Source organism: Aegilops tauschii, chromosome 4 (assembly GCF_002575655.3).
Source record: "Aegilops tauschii subsp. strangulata cultivar AL8/78 chromosome 4, Aet v6.0, whole genome shotgun sequence".
Taxonomy (NCBI): domain Eukaryota; kingdom Viridiplantae; phylum Streptophyta; class Magnoliopsida; order Poales; family Poaceae; genus Aegilops; species Aegilops tauschii.
In genome coordinates this window covers 516,233,794-516,255,472 of record NC_053038.3, presented here as the reverse complement: position 1 = coordinate 516,255,472, position 21,679 = coordinate 516,233,794, and the positions used below count along the sequence as shown (strand labels likewise).

The window sequence follows — 21,679 nt, the reverse complement described above, 5'->3', positions numbered from 1 at the left end:
CAGCCATGGCACTTAGGGAAGTGGCTAGAACTGGGGCGCGGTACACTTGGACCAACAAGCAGCTCCCGCCGGTGCGATCTGTGCTGAATAGGGTGTTTGGTACGGCCGAATGGGAGTTGTGGTTTCCCATGTGCTCATTGGTAGCTGAAACCCAAATTGGGTCGGATCACGTGCCTCTGGTCCTGTCCACCGGGGAGGACAGGCTCAAGCGAGGCCCTCGTTTCTTCTTCGAAACAGCCTGGTTCGAAATCCCGGAGTTCTACCAGGTGTTTAGGCAAAAGTGGGATGCTTGTATCAACAGGCTCGGCCCCCAGCGGGGGCCCATGGGGCTTTGGGTCACGTCCGGGGCGGGCCTCCGTGTGTCTCTCAAAGGTTGGGGGGCCAACCAAGGCCGTGAAGACAAACTCCGGCGGGCCCATCTTGTCCAGGAGCTCGCGGCTATGGATGCTCAGGCCGATGCCCACCCATTCTCTGAGCAAGAGTGGGCACACCGCTACGACCTGGAGGGGCAGGTGGAGGCGCTTCTTCGGGCTGAGGAAGAGTATTGGCGGCGGAGAGGGGGGCTCAAGTGGACCCTGAAAGGTGATGCGAACATGAAATATTTTCATGCCTACGCGAATGGCCGCCGCCGCAAATGCGCCATCCTTCGACTGCAATCGGAGCAGGGGCTTCTATTGCGTCAAGGCGACATTATGCAGCATGTCTATCAGTTCTACATCCAATTGATGGGCACGTGCGAGCCACCTCTGGCTCGCCTACGCACGGACCTGTGGGGCCCGTCAGGTAGGGTTTCAGAGGCCGAAAACGAGGAGTTATGCCTCGCCTTCACTCCTCGGGAAATCGATGCAGCCGTTCACGGCATGAAGTCTGACACGGCCCCCGGCCCGGATGGCTGGCCGGTGGCCATGTTCAAGCGCTTCTGGTCTCTCCTTCAGGGCCAAATCTTCGGGGTATGCAATGGTTTTATGCGTGGAGAAGTGGATACCTCCCGTTTAAACTTCGGGATCCTCTCCCTCATCCCTAAAGTGCAGGGTGCAGAGAATATTAGGCAATTCAGACCCATTGTGATGATCAATGTGCCTTTTATAATTTGTTCTAAAGCTTGCTCTTCGCGCCTGTCTCCTGTTGCCCATCGCATTATTAGTAGGAACCAGTCTGCATTCATCCGAGGGCGTAACATTCTGGAGGGACCTCTCGCCTTGCTCGAGATTGTTCATTCGCTCAAACGCACGCGGCAGCCCGATTCTTCTAAAACTCGATTTCGAAAAAGCGTATGACCGTGTAAATTGGGATTTCCTTAGGCAGGTCCTCTTGGGAAGAGGCTTCTCGCCCGTTTGGGTCCACTGCATGCTTCAACTGGTCTCGGGGGGCCAAATGGAAATTGCGATCAACGGCGAAGTAGGTCACTACTTTCGCAATAAGAGGGGGCTGCGTCAGGGAGACCCAGCTTCGCCGCTGCTGTTCAACTTTGTGGCCGATGCCCTGGCTGCAATGTTGGACAGAGCTAGGACGGCTGGCCACCTAAGGGGGTTTGCCAACCACTTGGTTCCGGGAGGGGTTTCCAATCTACAGTATGCAGACGATATGCTGCTACTGTTCGAGCCTGACAGACATAGCATAGCTACGGTCAAAGCTATCCTGCTGAGCTTCGAGCTCATGCCTGGCCTAAAAATCAACTTCCACAAATGTGAAGTGATTTCCATGGGGATGGGGCCGGATGAGAGTTAGGACATGGCAGATCTGCTCAACTGCAAATTGGGCACTCTTCCATTCCATTACCTAGGTCTACCTATAGGGGATCGAGCCCCTACCATTCTAGACTGGCCCCCCCTCTGCAATACGGTAGCCGGGCGGGTGGGGCCGTGGCGTGGGAGATTCGTGTCGTCGGGAGCACGGCTAATTCTTACCAACTCTAGTCTCTCCTCGCTTCCCATGTTTACCAGGGGATTGCTTTTGCTTGCCGACGATGTGCACGCCAAGCTTGACACACCGCGATCCCACTTCTTCTGGGAAGGAGCCAGCCCCAAACGGAAGTATCACCTCGTCAAGTGGACGGTCGTGTGCCGTCCCAAGTCCCAGGGGGGATTGGGGGTGATGAACTCCAGGCTGATGAACGTAGCATTGATGTGCAAATGGATCTGGAAGTTGTCCCAAGGGGAAACTGGGCTCTGGGTAGACCTCCTCAAAGCCAAGTACTTCCCGACGGGCAACTTCCTTGCAGCCACAGGGAGGGGATCCTCATTTTGGAACTCCATCCAGGAGCTTAAACCAATCTTCGCCATGGGGGCGAAGTTTCAGGTTAAGGATGGATGCTCAGGGCGATTATGGACGGACCTATGGATAGGTCACCAGCCTCTCTGGTCCAGATTTAGACACTTGTTTAATATAGCGCTCGAACCACGCATCTTTGTGGCTCAAGTTATGGCTGCGTCCCCGCCAGTGTTGCTGTTCTGGCATGAACTCACTGGCCCGGAGATGACAAGTTTGGGAAACTTGTTGACTCTTGTTGAGGGCGTCGAGTTATCCCAAGGCCCGGACGTGGTGACGTGGCGCCTCAACGCCTCCGGCAAGTTCTCCGTGAACTCCCTTTACCGAGCTCTCGCTAGGGGCACCCACCAGCAAGTAGCGTCTGGGCTTTGGAAGGCTAGAATTCCCCTCAAAATCGAGGTTTTCTTTTGGCAATTGTGTCGGGACAAGCTCCCCACTTCCGTGAACATAGCCAAATGCAATGGGCCGTCCAACGGGTCTTGTGCAGTATGAGGGGATCCCGAAACCGCCAACCACGTGTTCTTCCAGTGCCACTTGGCCCGGTTTGCATGGAGTGCGGTCCGCGAGGCCGCTGGCCGGGATTGGGATCCTAGGTCTTTCTCCGAGTTGTGCGCTCTCCTGTCATCGGTTTTCGGTTCCGCTAGACGTGTCATGTGGTGCTGCGTGGGGGCATTACTTTGGGGACTTTGACGCATTAGGAACAAACTTACGATCGAGGGAGTCTTTCCCTCCCATCCCGCTGATGTTATCTTCAAATGTGTTATCTTTTTGCAGCAGTGGGCTGTTGGGGAACGTAGTAATTTCAAAAAAATTCCTACGCACACGCAAGATCATGGTGATGCATAGCAACGACAGGGGAGAGTGTTGTCCACGTACCCTCGTAGATCGACAGCGGAAGCGTTATCACAACGCGGTTGATGTAGTCGTACGTCTTCACGGCACCTCCGAAGTTCTACACACGTTCAGCTCGATGACGTCCCTCGAACTCCGATCCAGCCGAGTGTTGAGGGAGAGTTTCGTCAGCACGACGGCGTGGTGACGATGATGATGTTCCACCGACGCAGGGCTTCGCCTAAGCTCCGCGACGGTATTATCGAGGTGTAATCTGGTGGAGGGGGGCACCGCACACGGCTAAAATATCGTATATCAAGTGTGTTTAGAGGTGCCCCCTGCCCCCGTATATAAAGGAGCAAGGGGGAGGCCGGCTGCCTATGGGCGCGCCAAGGAGAGGGGGGGAGTCCTCCTCCTAGTAGGAGTAGGACTCCCCTTTCCTAGTCCTACTAGGAAAAGAAGGGGGGAAGGAAAGAGAGGGAGAGGGAGAGGGAAAGGGGGCTGCGCCCCCCTCTCCTAGTCCAACTAGGACTCCTCCTGGGAGGGGGCGCACCACCTCCTGGCTGCTGCCCTCTCTCTCCCCTCAAGGCCCACTAAGGCCCAATACTTCCCCGGGGGGTTCCGGTAACCCTCCCGCACTCCGGTTTAATCCGAAACTTCTCCGGAACACTTCCGGTGTCCGAATATAGTCGTCCAATATATCAATCTTTACGTCTCGACCATTTCGAGACTCCTCGTCATGTCCGTGATCACATCCGGGACTCCGAACAACCTTCGGTACATCAAAACATATAAACTCATAATAAAACTGTCATCGTAACTTTAAGCGTGCGGACCCTTTGGGTTCGAGAACTATGTAGACATGACCGAGACACCTCTCCGGTCAATAACCAATAGCGGGACCTGGATGCCCATATTGGCTCCCACATATTCTACGAAGATCTTTATCGGTCAGACCGCATAACAACATACGTTGTTCCCTTTGTCATCGGTATGTTACTTGCCCGAGATTCGATCGTCGGTATCTCGATACCTAGTTCAATCTCGTTACCGGCAAGTCTCTTTACTCGTTCCGTAATACATCATCCCGCAACTAACTCATTAGTCACAATGCTTGCAAGGCTTATAGTGATGTGCATTACCGAGTGGGCCCAGAGATACCTCTCCGACAATCGGAGTGACAAATCCTAATCTCGAAATACGCCAACCCAACAAGTACCTTTGGAGACACCTGTAGAGCACCTTTATAATCACCCAGTTACGTTGTGACGTTTGGGAGCACACAAAGTGTTCCTCCGGTAAACGGGAGTTGCATAATCTCATAGTCATAGGAACATGTATAAGTCATGAAGAAAGCAATAGCAACATACTAAACGATCGGGTGCTAAGCTAACGTAATGGGTCATGTCAATCACGTCATTCTCCTAATGAGGTGATCCCGTTAATCAAATGACAACTCATGTCTATGGCTAGGAAACATAACCATCTTTGATTAACGAGCTAGTCAAGCAGAGGCATACTAGTGACACTCTGTTTGTCTATGTATTCACACATGTATTATGTTTCCGGTTAATACAATTCTAGCATGAATAATAAATATTTATCATGATATAAGGAAATATATAATACTTTATTATTGCCTCTAGGGCATATTTCCTTCAGTCTCCCACTTGCACTAGAGTCAATAATCTAGATTACATAGTAATGATTCTTACACCCATGGAGTCTTGGTGTTGATCATGTTTAGCTCGTGGAAGAGGCTTAGTCAACGGATCTGCTACATTCAGATCCGTATGTATCTTGCAAATTTCTATGTCTCCCACCTGGACTAACTCCCGGATGGAATTGAAGCGTCTTCTGATGTGCTTGGTTCTCTTGTGAAATCTGGATTCCTTTGCTAAGGCAATTGCACCAGTATTATCACAAAATATTTTCATTGGTTCCGATGTACTAGGTATGACACCTAGATCGGTTATGAACTCCTTCATCCAGACTCCTTCATTCGCTGCTTCTGAAGTAGCTATGTATTCCGCTTCACACGTAGATCCCGCCACGACACTTTGCTTGGAACTGCACCAACTGACAGCTCCACCGTTCAATGTAAATACGTATCCGGTTTGCGATTTCGAATCGTCCGGATCAGTGTCAAAGCTTGCATCAACGTAACCCCTTACGATGAGCTCTTTGTCACCTCCATATACGAGAAACATATCCTTAGTCCTTTTCAGGTATTTCAGGATGTTCTTGACCGCTGTCCAGTGATCCACTCCTGGATTACTTTGGTACCTCCCTGCTAAACTTATAGCTAGGGACACATCAGGTCTGGTACACCGAATTGCATACATGATAGAGCCTATGGCTGAAGCATAGGGAACATCTTTCATTTTCTCTCTATCTTCTGCAGTGGTCGGGCATTGAGTCTTGATCCATTTTGAACTTCTTCAAAACTTTGTCAAGGTATGTGCTTTGTGAAAGTCCAATTAAGCGTCTTGATCTATCTCTATAGATCTTAATGCCTAATATATATGCAGCTTCACCGAGGTCTTTCATTGAAAAACTCTTATTCAAGTATCCCTTTATGCTATCCAGAAATTCTATATCATTTCCAATCAGTAATATGTCATCCACATATAATATCAGAAATGCTATCGAGCTCCCACTCACTTTCTTGTAAATACAGGCTTCTCCAAAAGTCTGTATAAAACCAAATGCTTTGATCACACTATCAAAGCATTTATTCCAACTCCGAGAGGCTTGCACCAGTCCATAAATGGATCGCCGGAGCTTGCACACTTTGTTAGCTCCCTTTGGATCGACAAAACCTTCCGGTTGCATCATATACAACTCTTCTTCCAGAAATCCATTCAGGAACGCAGTTTTGACATCCATTTGCCAAATTTCATAATCATAAAATGCGGCAATTGCTAACATGATTCGGACAGACTTAAGCATCGCTACGGGTGAGAAGGTCTCATCGTAGTCAATTCCTTGAACTTGTCGAAAACCTTTCGCAACAAGTCGAGCTTTATAGACAGTAACATTACCATCAGCGTCAGTCTTCTTCTTGAAGATCCATTTATTTTCAATGGCTTGCCGACCATCGGGCAAGTCAACCAAAGTCCATACTTTGTTCTCATACATGGATCCCATCTCGGATTTCATGGCTTCAAGCCATTTTGCGGAATCTGGGCTCACCATCGCTTCTTCATAGTTCGTAGGTTCGCCATGGTCTAGTAACATGACCTCCAGAACAGGATTACCGTACCACTCTGGTGCGGATCTTGATCTAGATGACCTACGAAGTTCAGTAATAACTTGATCTGAAGTTTCATGATCATTATCATTAACTTCCTCACTACTTGGTGTAGGTGTCGCAGAAACTGATCTCTGCGATGATCTACTTTCCAATAAGGGAGCAGGTACGGTTACCTCATCAAGTTCTACTTTCCTCCCACTCACATCTTTCGAGAGAAACTCCTTCTCTAGAAAGGATCCATTTCTAGCAACAAATATCTTGCCTTCGGATCTGTGATAGAAGGTGTACCCAACGGTCTCCTTTGGGTATCCTATGAAGACACATTTCTCCGATTTAGGCTCGAGCTTATCAGGTTGAAGTTTCTTCACATAAGCATCGCAACAGCAAACTTTAAGATATGACAACTTTGGTTTCTTGCCAAACCATAGTTCAAAAGGCGTCGTCTCAACGGATTTCGATGGTGTCCTATTTAGAGTGAATGCAGCTGTCTCTAAAGCATAACCCCAAAATGATAGCGGTAAATCAGTAAGAGACATCATAGTTCGCACCATATCTAATAAAGTACGATTACGACGTTCAGACACACCATTACGCTGTGGTGTTCCGGGTGGCGTGAGTTGCGAAACTATTCCGCATTGTTTAAAATGTAGACCAAACTCGTAACTCAAATATTCCCCTCCACGATCAGATCGTAGGAATTTTATTTTCTTGTTACGATGATTTTCAACTTCACTCTGAAATTCTTTGAACTTTTCAAATGTTTCAGACTTATGTTTCATTAAGTAGATATACCCATATCTGCTCAAATCATCTGTGAAGGTGAGAAAATAACGATATCCGCCACGAGCTTCAATATTCATCGGGCCACATACATCTGTATGTATGATTTCCAACAAATCTGTTGCTCTCTCCATAGTTCCGGAGAACGGTGTTTTTGTCATCTTGCCCATAAGGCACGGTTCGCAAGTACCAAGTGATTCAAAATCAAGTGATTCCAAAATTCCATCAGTATGGAGTTTCTTCATGCGCTTTACACCGATATGACCCAAATGGCAGTGCCACAAATAAGTTGCACTCTCATTATTAACTCTGCATCTTTTGGCTTCAACATTATGAATATGTGTATCACTACTATCGAGATTCATTAAAAATAGACCACTCTTCAAGGGTGCATGACCATAAAAGATATTATTCATATAAATAGAACAACCATTATTCTCTGATTTAAATGAATAACCGTCTCGCATTAAACAAGATCCAGATATAATGTTCATGCTCAACGCTGGCACCAAATAACAATTATTTAGGTCTAAAACTAATCCCGAAGGTAGATGTAGAGGTAGCGTGCCGACGGCGATCACATCGACTTTGGAACCATTTCCCACGCGCATCGTCACCTCGTCCTTAGCCAAACTTCGCTTAATCCGTAGCCCCTGTTTCGAGTTGCAAATATTAGCAACAGAACCAGTATCAAATCCCCAGGTGCTACTGCGAGTATTAGTAAGGTACACATCAATAACATGTATATCACATATACCTTTGTTAACCTTGCCATCCTTCTTATCCGCCAAATACTTGGGGCAGTTCCGCTTCCAGTGGCCAGTCTGCTTACAGTAGAAGCACTCAGTTTCAGGCTTAGGTCCAGACTTGGATTTCTTCTCCTGAACAGCAACTTGCTTGCTATTCTTCTTGAAATTCCCTTTCTTCTTCCCTTTGCCCTTTTTCTTGAAACTAGTGGTTTTACTGACCATCAACACTTGATGCTCCTTTTTGATTTCTACCTCCGCTGCCTTTAGCATTGCGAAGAGCTCGGGAATCGTCTTATCCATCCCTTGCATGTTATAGTTCATCACGAAGCTCTTGTAGCTTGGTGGCAGTGATTGAAGAATTCTGTCAATGACGCAATCATCCGGAAGTTGAACTCCCAGTTGAATTAAGTGATTATTATACCCAGACATTCTGAGTATATGCTCACTGACAGAACTATTCTCTTCCATCTTGCAGCTATAGAACTTATTGGAGACTTCATATCTCTCAATCCGGGCATTTGCTTGAAATATTAACTTCAACTCCTGGAACATCTCATATGCTCCATGACGTTCAAAACGTCGTTGAAGTCCCGGTTCTAAGCCGTAAAGCATGGCACACTGAACTATTGAGTAGTCATCAGCTTTGCTTTGCCAGACGTTCATAACTTCTGGCGTAGCTCTTGCAGGAGGCCTGGCACCTAGCGGTGCTTCCAGGACGTAATTCTTCTGTGCTGCAATGAGGATAATCCTCAAGTTACGGACCCAGTTCGTGTAATTGCTACCATCATCTTTCAACTTAGCTTTCTCAAGGAACGCATTAAAATTCAACGGCACAACAGCACGGGCCATATATCTACAATTAACATAGACAAGCAAGATACTATCAGGTACTAAGTTCATGATAAATTTAAGTTCAATTAATCATATTACTTAAGAACTCCCACTTAGATAGACATCTCTCTAATCATCTAAGTGATTACGTGATCCAAAGCAACTAAACCATGTCCGATTAACACGTGAGATGGAGTAGTTTCAATGGTGAACATCACTATGTTGATCATATCTACTATATGATTCACGCTCGACCTTTCGGTCTCTGTGTTCCGAGGCCATATCTGTACATATGCTAGGCTCGTCAAGTTTAACCTGAGTATTCCGCGTGTGCAACTGTTTTGCACCCGTTGTATTTGAACGTAGAGCCTATCACACCCGATTAACACGTGGTGTCTCAGCACGAAGAACTTTTGCAACGGTGCATACTCAGGGAGAACACTTTTATCTTGAAATTTTAGTGAGAGATCATCTTATAATGCTACCGTCAATCAAAGCAAGATAAGATGCATAAAGGATTAACATCACATGCGATCAATATAAGTGATATGATATGGCCATCATCATCTTGTGCTTGTGATCTCCATCTCCGAAGCACCGTGCTTGTGATCTCCATCTCCGAAGCACCATCATGATCACCATCGTCACCGGCTCGACACCTTGATCTCCATCGTAGTATCGTTGTCGTCTCGCCAACTTATTGCTTTTACGACTATCGCTACCGCTTAGTGATAAAGTAAAACTATTACATGGCGATTGCATCTCATACAATAAAGCGACAACCATATGGCTCCTGCCAGTTGCCGATAACTCGGTTACAAAACATGATCATCTCATACAACACATTATATCACATCATGTCTTGACCATATCACATCACAACATGCCCTGCAAAAACAAGTTAGACGACCTCTACTTTGTTGTTGCATATTTTACGTGGCTGCTACGGGCTTAGCAAGAACCGTTCTTACCTACGCATCAAAACCACAACGATAGTTTGTCAAGTTGGTGCTGTTTTAACCTTCGCAAGGACCGGGCGTAGCCACACTCGGTTCAACTAAAGTGAGAGAGACAGACACCCGCCAGTCACCTTTAAGCAACGAGTGCTCCGAACGGTGAAACCAGTCTCGCGTAAGCGTACGCGTAATGTCGGTCCAGGCCGCTTCATCTCACAATACCGCTGAACCAAAGTATGACATGCTGGTAAGCAGTATGACTTATATCGCCCACAACTCACTTGTGTTCTACTCGTGCATAGCATCAACGCATAAAACCAGGCTCGGATGCCACTGTTGGGGAACGTAGTAATTTCAAAAAAATTCCTACGCACACGCAAGATCATGGTGATGCATAGCAACGAGAGGGGAGAGTGTTGTCCACGTACCCTCGTAGACCGACAGCGGAAGCGTTATCACAACGCGGTTGATGTAGTCGTACGTCTTCACGATCCGACCGATAAAGTACCGAACGCACGGCACCTCCGAAGTTCTACACACGTTCAGCTCGATGACGTCCCTCGAACTCCGATCCAGCCGAGTGTTGAGGGAGAGTTTCGTCAGCAGGACGGCGTGGTGACGATGATGATGTTCCACCGACGCAGGGCTTCGCCTAAGCTCCGCGACGGTATTGTCGAGGTGTAATCTGGTGGAGGGGGGCACCGCACACGGCTAAAATATCGTATATCAAGTGTGTTTAGAGGTGCCCCCCTGCCCCCGTATATAAAGGAGCAAGGGGGAGGCCGGCTGCCTATGGGCGCGCCAAGGAGAGGGGGGGAGTCCTCCTCCTAGTAGGAGTAGGACTCCCCTTTCCTAGTCCTACTAGCAAAAGAAGGGGGGAAGGAAAGAGAGGGAAAGGGAGAGGGAAAGGGAGAGGGAAAGGGGGCTGCGCCCCCCTCTCCTAGTCCAACTAGGACTCCTCCTGGGAGGGGGCGCACCACCTCCTCGCTGCTGCCCTCTCTCTCCCCTCAAGGCCCACTAAGGCCCAATACTTCCCTGGGGGGTTCCGGTAACCCTCCCGCACTCCGGTTTAATCCGAAACTTCTCCGGAACACTTCCGGTGTCCGAATATAGTCATCCAATATATCAATCTTTACGTCTCGACCATTTCGAGACTCCTCGTCATGTCCGTGATCACATCCGGGACTCCGAACAACCTTCGGTACATCAAAACATATAAACTCATAATAAAACTGTCATCGTAACTTTAAGCGTGCGGACCCTTTGGGTTCGAGAACTATGTAGACATGACCGAGACACCTCTCCGGTCAATAACCAATAGCGGGACCTGGATGCCCATATTGGCTCCCACATATTCTACGAAGATCTTTATCGGTCAGACCGCATAACAACATACGTTGTTCCCTTTGTCATCGGTATGTTACTTGCCCGAGATTCGATCGTCGGTATCTCGATACCTAGTTCAATCTCATTACCGGCAAGTCTCTTTACTCGTTCCGTAATACATCATCCCGCAACTAACTCATTAGTCACAATGCTTGCAAGGCTTATAGTGATGTGCATTACCGAGTGGGCCCAGAGATACCTCTCCGACAATCGGAGTGACAAATCCTAATCTCGAAATACGCCAACCCAACAAGTACCTTTGGAGACACCTGTAGAGCACCTTTATAATCACCCAGTTACGTTGTGACGTTTGGTAGCACACAAAGTGTTCCTCCGGTAAACGGGAGTTGCATAATCTCATAGTCATAGGAACATGTATAAGTCATGAAGAAAGCAATAGCAACATACTAAACGATCGGGTGCTAAGCTAACGTAATGGGTCATGTCAATCACGTCATTCTCCTAATGAGGTGATCCCGTTAATCAAATGACAACTCATGTCTATGGCTAGGAAACATAACCATCTTTGATTAACGAGCTAGTCAAGCAGAGGCATACTAGTGACACTCTGTTTGTCTATGTATTCACACATGTATTATGTTTCCGGTTAATACAATTCTAGCATGAATAATAAATATTTATCATGATATAAGGAAATATATAATACTTTATTATTGCCTCTAGGGCATATTTCCTTCATGGGCGCCGTTGTGAAGGCGTCAAGACGTTGATCTACTGCAGCTCGCTCTTGCCCGTCTTCGTCAGGTGTACGCTCTGGCAAGAGCTCCTGCGCCGCAACCGTAGGGTTTGGTGGCACCTTTTGGCATCTTAGCTGCGAGCCTGCGTGCTCTGTTCTAGCCGTATGCGGCATGTAACCCTGAACTTGCTGCCCTCGCCTCGCTTGATCTTTTGAGGGTTTCGGATGTGTTGTAAGACTCTATTCGCGTGCACGCTGCCTGTTGTGGGCTTTATTCAGTTAAAGCCGGACGCTTCTAGCGTCTTCGTTCTAAAAAAAAGCGCACCGCTTCTCGTTTTCTCCCGAAGAGACCACATCCACACGTCCCTTATCCTCTCTAGCCCACATCTTTCTTAGTCCTGTCTACCCTTCTTCCCCAATTTCTTCTTCTACGGTTCTACCTCTGGCTCCTTTCTTCCATCAGCGTAAGGCAAGGCCGGGCACACTAGTGATGCTGCAAGCCCACGCAGGCGCTGCCCCCTAGGACCACCGCTGTAGTCCACCCCTCACCAGTGTTCTTTGCTGCAACCATCCATCGCTCGCCGGAACCGGCAAGCTCCGGTGCTGCTATTAGCTGCGTGAGCAGCTGGAATCGGCAAATTAAAAGGCTGCAACTGGCAAACCGTTTTGCTATGGTGCCGATAGTGCTGCCGCGGTGGGCTGCAACCGGCAACACAAAAAGCTGCAGCCGGCCAACCATTTTGCTACGACGGCAACGACGGTGTGCGCGATGGGCTGCAACCCGGTGGTGCACGGAGCTGCATCGGTTTTGCATCCGAGCCATGGCGGCGCCATGGGATGGTTGCAACCTATGTACGACTAGCTGCAACCATCCAAGGCCAAGCTGCTACAAGCGGGGGCCATCCCATGGCCGTGGTGAGCACGGTGTTAAACATGTATGTTACATAGAGTTGTGGGCGCAGCCCTTGTGTATCGTGCACCACACGTATAGGAGATAGAGATAGGCCTTTTCTTTCTGTTTAAATCTGTCTTATCTCTTCTTCTCAATCTTATCTCTGTAACTCCCTTCGGTTGGCTATCTCCACCGATTCTGTAACCCTCACGATCTCCTACAATTGTCCCAATCAATATATACACGCGGGCTCTCATGTATGAGGGTTGAGACGCTTTTATTATTCTCTACATGGTATACAGAGCAGGCTCTTCCGATTGCATCTAGCTCATACCGCTGCTTCATCTCCATCGTCCCCAACCTACGTTCTCCAGCCCGCCACCCATCCCCTCATCGCCATGTCCACCGCCACCGCATCAACCCAATCTGGTGTCCACTACAACACCTCTGATCCGCTTACCCGGACGAACTATGTTCTCTAGAAAGCACAAGCAAGATCCCAAATAATGGGCGCCGGCTTGTTTTGCTACATCGACAACACCATCCAGGAGCCTCCCAAGATCATCACCACCAAAGATAAAGACGGCAAAGATCAGGTCATCCCCAACCCTGCCTATGCCCCCTGGCTTGTCCAGGATCAACAGATTGTTGCTTACCTTCTGCACAATCTGTCCAAGGAAGCCCTTGTTCAAGTTGCATGACTGCATTGGCCACCATGTTCTCTGCTGTTTCGCTGTCCAGGGCGAACAATCTTCGCGCTGCGCTCACCAACGCCCAGAAAGGCTCCCTCTGGGCCTCGACATACTTCGGTCACATGCGCTCCTTCTCCGATGAACTCGCGGCGGTGGGCAAACCACTCAGGGAGGGGGAGCTCATCTCCTTCATCGTCGACGGACTTGACATGGATTATCAACCCATCATCTCCGCGCTGGACGTCCGCACCGAGCCCATCACCGTCGACATTCTCTTCTCCCTCGTGGCAAACTTCGACCAACGGGTCAAGATGTTTCACGGCAATGGCAATGGGGGCTTCAAATCATCAGCCAACGCTGCATCACGGGGTCGCTCTGGTGGTGACAAAGGAGGCTATCGCAAGGGAGGTGGCCTGGTGCATCTCGTGGTGGCGGTGGCTATGGCGCTGGTGTCGGCCAAGGTGCTGGTGGCGGCTACAACCCTAACTCTACTGGTTCGGGTGGAGGCTATGGTGGCTTCCACCAGAACAACGGTGCGGGCTACCAAGGTGGTGGTGGAGGCCACTATCATCAGAACGGGCCTGGTGGTTGCAACAGCAACAATCGGCGCCCCCTCCGGCAACAGCAACCGGGGGTGCAACTTCCAAGGTTATGAAGGAAATGAGGGCAAATGTCAAATTTGTAAGAAAACTAATCACATTGCCAAAGATTGTGATTGGCATTATGCCGATGACAACAATTCCAATTCCCAAAGAAAGAAAATTGTAGTTGCACCAGACGTGTCATATGGAGTGGACACCAACTGGTATATGGACACAGGCGCCACAAATCACATCACTGGAGAACTTGAGAAGATAACAATGCATGAGAAATATCATGGCCATGATCAAGTCTACACTGCGGCAAACGGTGCAGGTATGGAGATAAGTCATGTTGGTCAATCTTTTATCAAAACCCCACACAAAAATCTTGAGCGCAATGACATCTTATATGTTCCTAACTTCCAAAACTTTGCTTTCTGTCCATCGTATTGCTCCTGATAACAATGTGTTTCTAGAATTTCACCCATTCTTCTTTTTGATCAAGGATCAGGTCACGAAGAAAATCCTTCATAGGGGTGTCTGTGTGGAAGGCCTCTATGCTTTGCTTCCCAAGTACTGCCAATCCAATAAACAAGTGTATGGTGCCATCAAGCTCTCTGCTGAACGATGGCACAACCGCTTAGGTCATCCATCTTTTGCTACTGTTCATCGCATTCTTAGTAGAAATAACCTCCCAATTGTTGGGGAGAGAAATTTAGAAACCATTTTTGATTCATGTCAAAGAGCAAAAAGTCATCAATTACCGTATCCCGTGTCTACTAGTGTGTCTACCAAGCCATTACAACTTATTTTTCCCGATGTCTGGGGTCCAGCATCCACTTTTGGTAGGCACTCTTACTACGTGAGCTTTGTTGATGACTATAGCAAATACACGTGGATCTATCTTCTTAAGAAACGCTTTGACGTGTTTCAGGTCTTCCACAATTTTCAAGCACTTGTCGAACGAAAATTTGCTAGCAAAATTCTCTCCGTACAATCCGACTGGGGTGGTGAATACGAGAAGTTGAATTCTTTCTTTCAAAAGATAGGTATCTCTGACCACGTGTCATGTCCACATGCACACCAACAAAATGGTTCCGCCAAACGCAAGCACCGACACATTGTTGAAGTAGGCTTAGCTATTTTAGCTTTTGCCTCCATTCCACTAAAGTTTCGGGAGAATCCTTCCTTACTGCCGTTCACCTCATCAACGTGTGGCCTAGTCGCACTATATCCAATGAAACTCCCACCGAACGTTTACTTCATGTCACACCAGATTACACCACTCTTCGAGTTTTTGGGTGTGCCTGTTGGCCCAACCTTCGTCCCTACAACACTCGCAAGCTTAGTTTTCGTTCTAAGCAATGTGTCTTCCTCGGGTATAGTGCGCAACACAAGGGAGTCAAGTGCCTCGATGTCTCCACCGGACGTGTTTATATCTCACCAGACGTCGTCTTTGATGAAACTCGGTTCCCTTTCGAAAAACTCCACCCTAATGCCGGTGCTCTTCTTCGGAAGGAAATCTTTCTCCTTCCATCTCATCTCTCTGGCATTCCTTCTGTGGGTAATGATAATTGTTCTGACCAAAATTTGACTAATATATCTCCTGCTGTACCTGAGTTTTTTGTTCCAGAAAGAAACAGTGAAGAAAACTGTGCAGGAGACCCTCAGATGGACCCATGCGATCGGAGTGGATCTTCCTTGGGATCGGTGTGCTCGACCGCGTCAGGTCCGACCGCATCTCCCTTGGGATCGACGGCTCGTCAGGAGGATCAGGCCGACCCACCATCCCCACCTCCGCGCCAATTCTTGCCTGCCACGTCTCGGCGGGCTCCCGAGCCGACTCCCCAATGCGTCGTGCGCCAATCAGGGGCGGGGAACCAACCAACCGAGCGGTTTCCGCCGGTCCCACATGTCTACACCTGGCGGCCTCTGCCATCCTCTGTCGCCGCGTCACCTGGGCCAGGCGTGGGCTCTGCACCAGATAGGCCTCGTGCGTCCCACCCATCCGGATCCTCTGCGTCCTCACCTGCGCTGTCCTCTACTACTTCTGGCGCAGAGGACCCCGGTTGCTCTGGTGTGTCCATTCCATCGGGATCTGGTGGATCCCCTGTGCAGCAGGCTGCCGATCCGTCTGGATCTTCTGTGCCAGGAATAACAGGGCCTCGCACGTGTCTTCAGGCAGGAACTCTTCAACCAGTTAATTACAAAACTAAATATGGTTTAGCTGTTTCCGATGCTTCTACAGGTGAACCACGCACTGTTGTTCAGGCTCTTGCTGATCCAAAGTGGAAACAAGTTATGGATGAGGAATTTCATGCCCTTTAGAGAAATCACACATGGCATCTCGTTCCTTCTCAAGCAGGTCAAAATGTGATTGATTGCAAGTGGGTCTATCGCATCAAACACCGGTTAGATGGTACTATTGACCGTTGTAAGGCCAGACTTGTTGCGAAGGGGTTCAAGCAGAGGTATGGTCTTGACTATGAGGATACTTTTAGTCATGTTGTTAAGGCTGGTACTATTCGTCTCGTACTGTCCATTGTTGTGTCCCGAGGTTGGAGTCTTCATCAGCTAGATGTACAAAATGTGTTTCTTCACGGTGTTCTGGAAGAGGAAGTATATATGAAGCAACCTCCTTGGTTTGAGGATAAAAAAAAACCTCGTCATATCTGTCGGCTCGACAAATCACTGTATGGTTTGAAACAAGCACCCCGAGCATGGTACTCTCGTTTGAGCTCAAAGTTACAAACACTTGGTTTTGTTCCTTCCAAGTCTGATACCTTCTTGTTCATTTACAATAAGGCACACACGATCATTTTTGTGCTTATTTATGTGGATGATATCATTGTCACCGGTTCTTCCAACAATGCAGTAACAGCTCTTTTGAAAGATTTGCACTCAGATTTTGCTCTCAAGGATCTTGGTGATCTTCACTTCTTTGTGGGTATTGAGGTGAAAAGAAACATAGAGGGTGGTCTTCATCTATCTCAGGAAAAATATGCAACTAATCTTTTGAGCAAGGCAGGGATGCAAGGCTGTAAACCATCTCCAACACTGCTTTCCAGCTCAGAAAAATTGTCTCTTGCTGAGGGTGTCCTCTTGAATCAAGAAGATGGAACCAAGTACAGAAGTTTGGTAGGTGCACTCCAATATCTGATGCTCACTAGGCCTGACATTTCTTTTGCAGTCAACAAAGTATGCCAGTTCCTTCATGCACCAACTTCTGCCCATTGGACGGCTGCTTAGCGCATATTGAGATATGTCAAGAACACTCTAAGTGTTGGGCTAACCTTCAGCAAGTCTTCTTCTACTCTTGTTAGTGCTTTTTCTGATTCTGACTGGGCAGGATGCTTGGATGATAGAAGGTCAATTGGTGGGTTTGCAGTTTTCTTTGGTCTTAATTTAATCTCTTGGTGTGCAAAGCAACAAGCAGCTGTGTCACGTTCAAGCACTGAGGCAGAATATAAGGCACTTGCAAATGCAATGGCAGAAATCATATGGGTTAAGTCTATACTCAAGGAACTTGGAATATATCCCACATAAACTCCATGTCTTTGGTGTGATAATCTTGGTGCCACATATCTTTCTGCTAATCCCGTTTTCATGCAAGAACCAAGCATATTGAAATTGATTATCACTTTGTGAGGGAAAGGGTTGCCAACAAGGAGCTGGAGATTCGGTTTGTTCCCTCTAAGGATCAAGTCCCAGATGGATTCACAAAGGCCTTGCCCACAAGACAATTTGAAGAATTCAAGCATAACCTAAACTTGAGAAGTTCAGATTAAGGGAGGGTGTTAAAGATGTATGTTACAGAGAGTTGTGGGCGCAGCCCTTGTGTATCTTGCGCCACACGTATAGGAGATAGAGATAGGCCTTTTTTCTATTTAAATTTGTCTTATCTCTTCTTCTCAATCTTATCTCTGTAACTCCCTTCGGTTGGCTATCTCCACCGATTCTGTAACCCTCACGATCGTCCCAATCAATATATACACGCGGGCTCTCATGTATGAGGGTTGAGACGCTTCTATTTTTCTCTACACATGACCTGGCGTGGTGACCATGACCGGAAGGCGGTGCTGCAATTGCGACACGCATAGCTGGAACCAGTTTGTATTTTTTGTTGCAATCATCCCAATATTTGCTACTACCGTCTTCAGATTTTGCTGGAACCAGAACAATTTTTTTCTACCACCGTCGTTTTTTGCTGGAGCCGGCGTCTCATTTTGCTTCCACCATGTTGTGTTTTTGCTGGAACCGGTGTATCATTCTATTTTGCTTTCGCGTGTTGTGTTTTTTTGCTGGAACCGGTGACCCATAGTTTTGCTTCCACCATGTTTTGTTTTGCTGGAATCGACAAAGATTTTTGCTACAACTGCTATTGGCTGCGAGCGACGCCGTCACGCCATTTGATGCTGCAACCGGCAACAAGGATGGCCAGCGAGGGCGAAGGGCCAGCGAGGGCGACGACGGGCGACGAGGACGGCCCGTGAGGGCAACGACCAGAAAGCATCTGCGGCTGGCCAGACGGAAGAGAGCGACCAGATGCAGGGGAATCTTTTCGTACGGGTGTGTTCTGATAAAGACGAAGTGCATCGTATGGTAGAATCAACGAAATCGTACGGCTGCGGGTGCGCGCCGGCGCCTATTAGTGGCCTTTTTGGTAGTGTGCTATAGGGAGATAGCTGATTTTTTTAGGGGCCAATGATTGACAGATCGGAATGCCTGAACTCAAGAGACAAGGACGATCTACCTAGTGTCGGGCCCTCTCGGAGGAGGGAACACCCTACTCTTGCTGCTGAAATGTATTGCACTGTGTGACGGTCAGAGATCCGTGAGATCCCTGCAAGGCATCTTGTTTACAAGGTGATACTGGCGGAGACAAAGGTGGGAGATAAAGTGTTACGCGAGGAAGCCTAGGTCTCAATTGGTGAAGTGTTATGATGAATCAGCTTTCCTATGAGAGCCCCCTAAACTATCTTATATAGTGCTTGTCTCGGGTATAGTTACATTGCCCGTGTCAGTTTACAAGTGGGTGCATGTGCTACTGGTTCCTGCTGCGCCCTGGGTGACTGAATCAGCCGGTTGGCTGCCTTGTCCTTCAAGATGGTGATAAGAGCATGCTTCTTTAGTGTAGAAGAGAAACAATATGTCATCTAGTCTGTGCAAACTTAAGTACTCCATTGGGCCTCATTAATTGGGAACATAACCTAAGAACACGATGGCATTACTAAGAAAACGAATAATAAGGTGACGTAAGTGCGCTATAAGAGATGTCATATCGGACGTTTGCTTAGTTGGAGGAGTGAGAAGAGGAAAGAGAAGAAAAGCGGGCTATATATTACAACCAATTGTATCATGGGCTCTGACACCTTTTGTGGGAGAATAAGATGGACCACATACTAATGTCATAGCATGCAAGTATGACTAACTGTACTGGACCATTAGGTTGGCTATATGTGATGTTGCAATCCTATAGCCGGTTGTTGGTTGTTATCCTTGCTCTAAAAGAGCATCACCATGCCTAGTTCCTAGAGAAATAAAGAGAGAAGAGGCAGGCATGAGTGACACTCAAAAGAACATAACTATAAAATTTTCACACACAAAACACACGCACAAGGATAACATTGATCAAGCATGAATTTTCTTTTCTTTATCTTTTGACGAAAAGGCAGATGTTCTGCCATACGGTTATCAAGCATGAGTTTAGGATTCAGACCCGTACAAACATAATTACTTAAAAGTAGTTGCCGCATCTAGGAACATGTTAATCATGCAAAAGGTAAAAGTAATTGTTCCTTTTAGACATATATGCTAATCATGCAATCAGAACCCCTACTAACCAGAGATAAGATCAATGTTGCCTTCTACATATGGATACTCTCCAAAAATGTTGTGTATTTTTGTGCACCAATCATCACTTGGCATGTCTCGATCTGGCAGCTTCACAGTCACACTTTTAAGCGTTGGCGAGCATCTAAGTACCACTTTCAAGAAATCTAACTCATGATTCTCCCCTTTGAAGCCTTCAATTTTCACTTTTCGTAGATTCAAGGAGATGGTTTGGGATTTCCAACCCTTTGGGCCATCACAAGGACAATTTAGTGGGCACGCTTCTTTCACCTAAATAAATGTGAATCACATCAGTGGATGCTCTTCTTCATATTTTGTAGAATAGGTCCAAATATATAAGCAGGGTGATAAATTACCTCGGATCTCGATACATCAATGTTAAAGTTATGTATATCTTTAAGACGATGCATGCCAAGGAGACGCAAGACAAATGCTCCAAATGCATGCCCCTTTGTTGTGAGATGTAGATTCAAAGCAGAGAATTGGGTGACCACATGTTTACCTATCTCCGCCGCAAATCCACGTTCTTGGTCTTGGAAACTCAATGAATCCTGCATAACAATTCGGCAAGACATCCATCAATAATAAGTTGGGTATAAATTGTAGACTGAGCAAAGGATGACAGGAGTGAGGAGACGTACTTGGGCACACATGTACAGGGACAAGACCTCCTCTCCTTGTCTCTTTGATGTCTTCAAGCCCAGCTCCAAGAGGCCCCAAAGACCAAGCCCATGAGTCACCTTGGGATACGAGCAGGACCAGCTATACTCGACGCCGTCAAGGAAGGAGGACAACGCCGTGAATTGCCTAAGCGCGCATGCCTCTGCGCGGCCTCTCACCGCCTTCATGCGGTTCACGAGGAGCTCTTGCAGCGACGTCGAGCGGACGGTGAAGTCGTCCACCGTGAGCACCTGCAGGCGCGGGCAGTTGGGGATCAAGAGCCCGAGGTCGACGTTGCAGCCGGAGAGGGTCAGTCTCTCAAGCAACGGGAACCCGGCGCCGGCCTGTGAGGGTTGCAAATGCAAGCGGAGGTCCAGCCCGTGCAGCTCCATGGAGGTGGCGCGGAGGAAGCGGGGCAGCCCTACAAGAAAAGGGGCCCGCGTCTGCGCGACCATGAAGCGGAGCTCCATTGGCGCGAGCGCCGCGGCGGCGCGAAGCACCGCGGAGAGGCTGGTGCCAACGACGTTTTTTGTTGAGAAATTGGTGCCAGCATCGTACCGCGGCCTCCAGCGGTCTTGTGGTCCGATGGGTGCGACGAACGGCGGCATGCTGCCGTCTTGCGGCAAGACGGGTGGGATGAACCGCGGCCTGCTGCCGTCTAGCGGCACGACGGGGGGCACGAACCGCGCCCTGGTGCCGTCTTGCGGCCCGAGGGCGACACGGATGTCGAGGAGGCGCACCCCGGGGCCGGCGGCGCGGCGGAGCGCGTCCTCGAGCCAGTCGAGCGGGATGTGGTGGAGGGTGACGTCGAGCTCGGGCTTGGGGAGGCCGGAGCAGACGCGGGGCCAGCGGCGGGAGAGGACGCTGGCGCGCGCGGCGTCGCGTGCGCAGCCGAGGCGGAGGAGGACCAGGTGGAGCAGATCGTCCGGGAGGGAGCTGATGCGATCGGCTGATGCGATGTCCTCCATCATGGCTAGCTCGCTGGAAACCCTAACACTGAGACGCGATTGCATGCAAGCGGTGCGACGCGCGCGAGAGAGAAATTTCGGGTTTGGCTTGGGACGTGACGAGCGAAAGCGAGCACTACTAGAAGGATCGATCGGCCGGGGAATACGAACCGGAGTTTGGGTCGATTTCCATCGGAAGTTTGTGAGCGACGAAATCTTACAGTATTAATTCTGCACAATTTTTTTTTTGAGATTCCAAAGTTTGTTTGTTGTACGTATTGTACCATAAAAAAACTATAT

The 21,679-nt window shown here is 48.4% G+C and overlaps 1 protein-coding gene across 1 annotated transcript; it reads right to left on the bottom strand.

The window, feature by feature from the left end:
- Positions 1 to 18,297: 18,297 nt before the first annotated feature.
- LOC141022061 (uncharacterized) lies at positions 18,298 to 21,400 on the bottom strand. The gene is made up of 3 exons (XM_073497942.1): positions 20,414 to 21,400; positions 20,129 to 20,323; positions 18,298 to 18,495 (listed from the first exon to the last, which is right to left on the bottom strand). The coding sequence occupies exons 1-3, from the start codon at positions 21,398 to 21,400 to the stop codon at positions 18,298 to 18,300; spliced, it is 1,380 nt and encodes a 459-aa protein (XP_073354043.1).
- Positions 21,401 to 21,679: the final 279 nt, after the last annotated feature.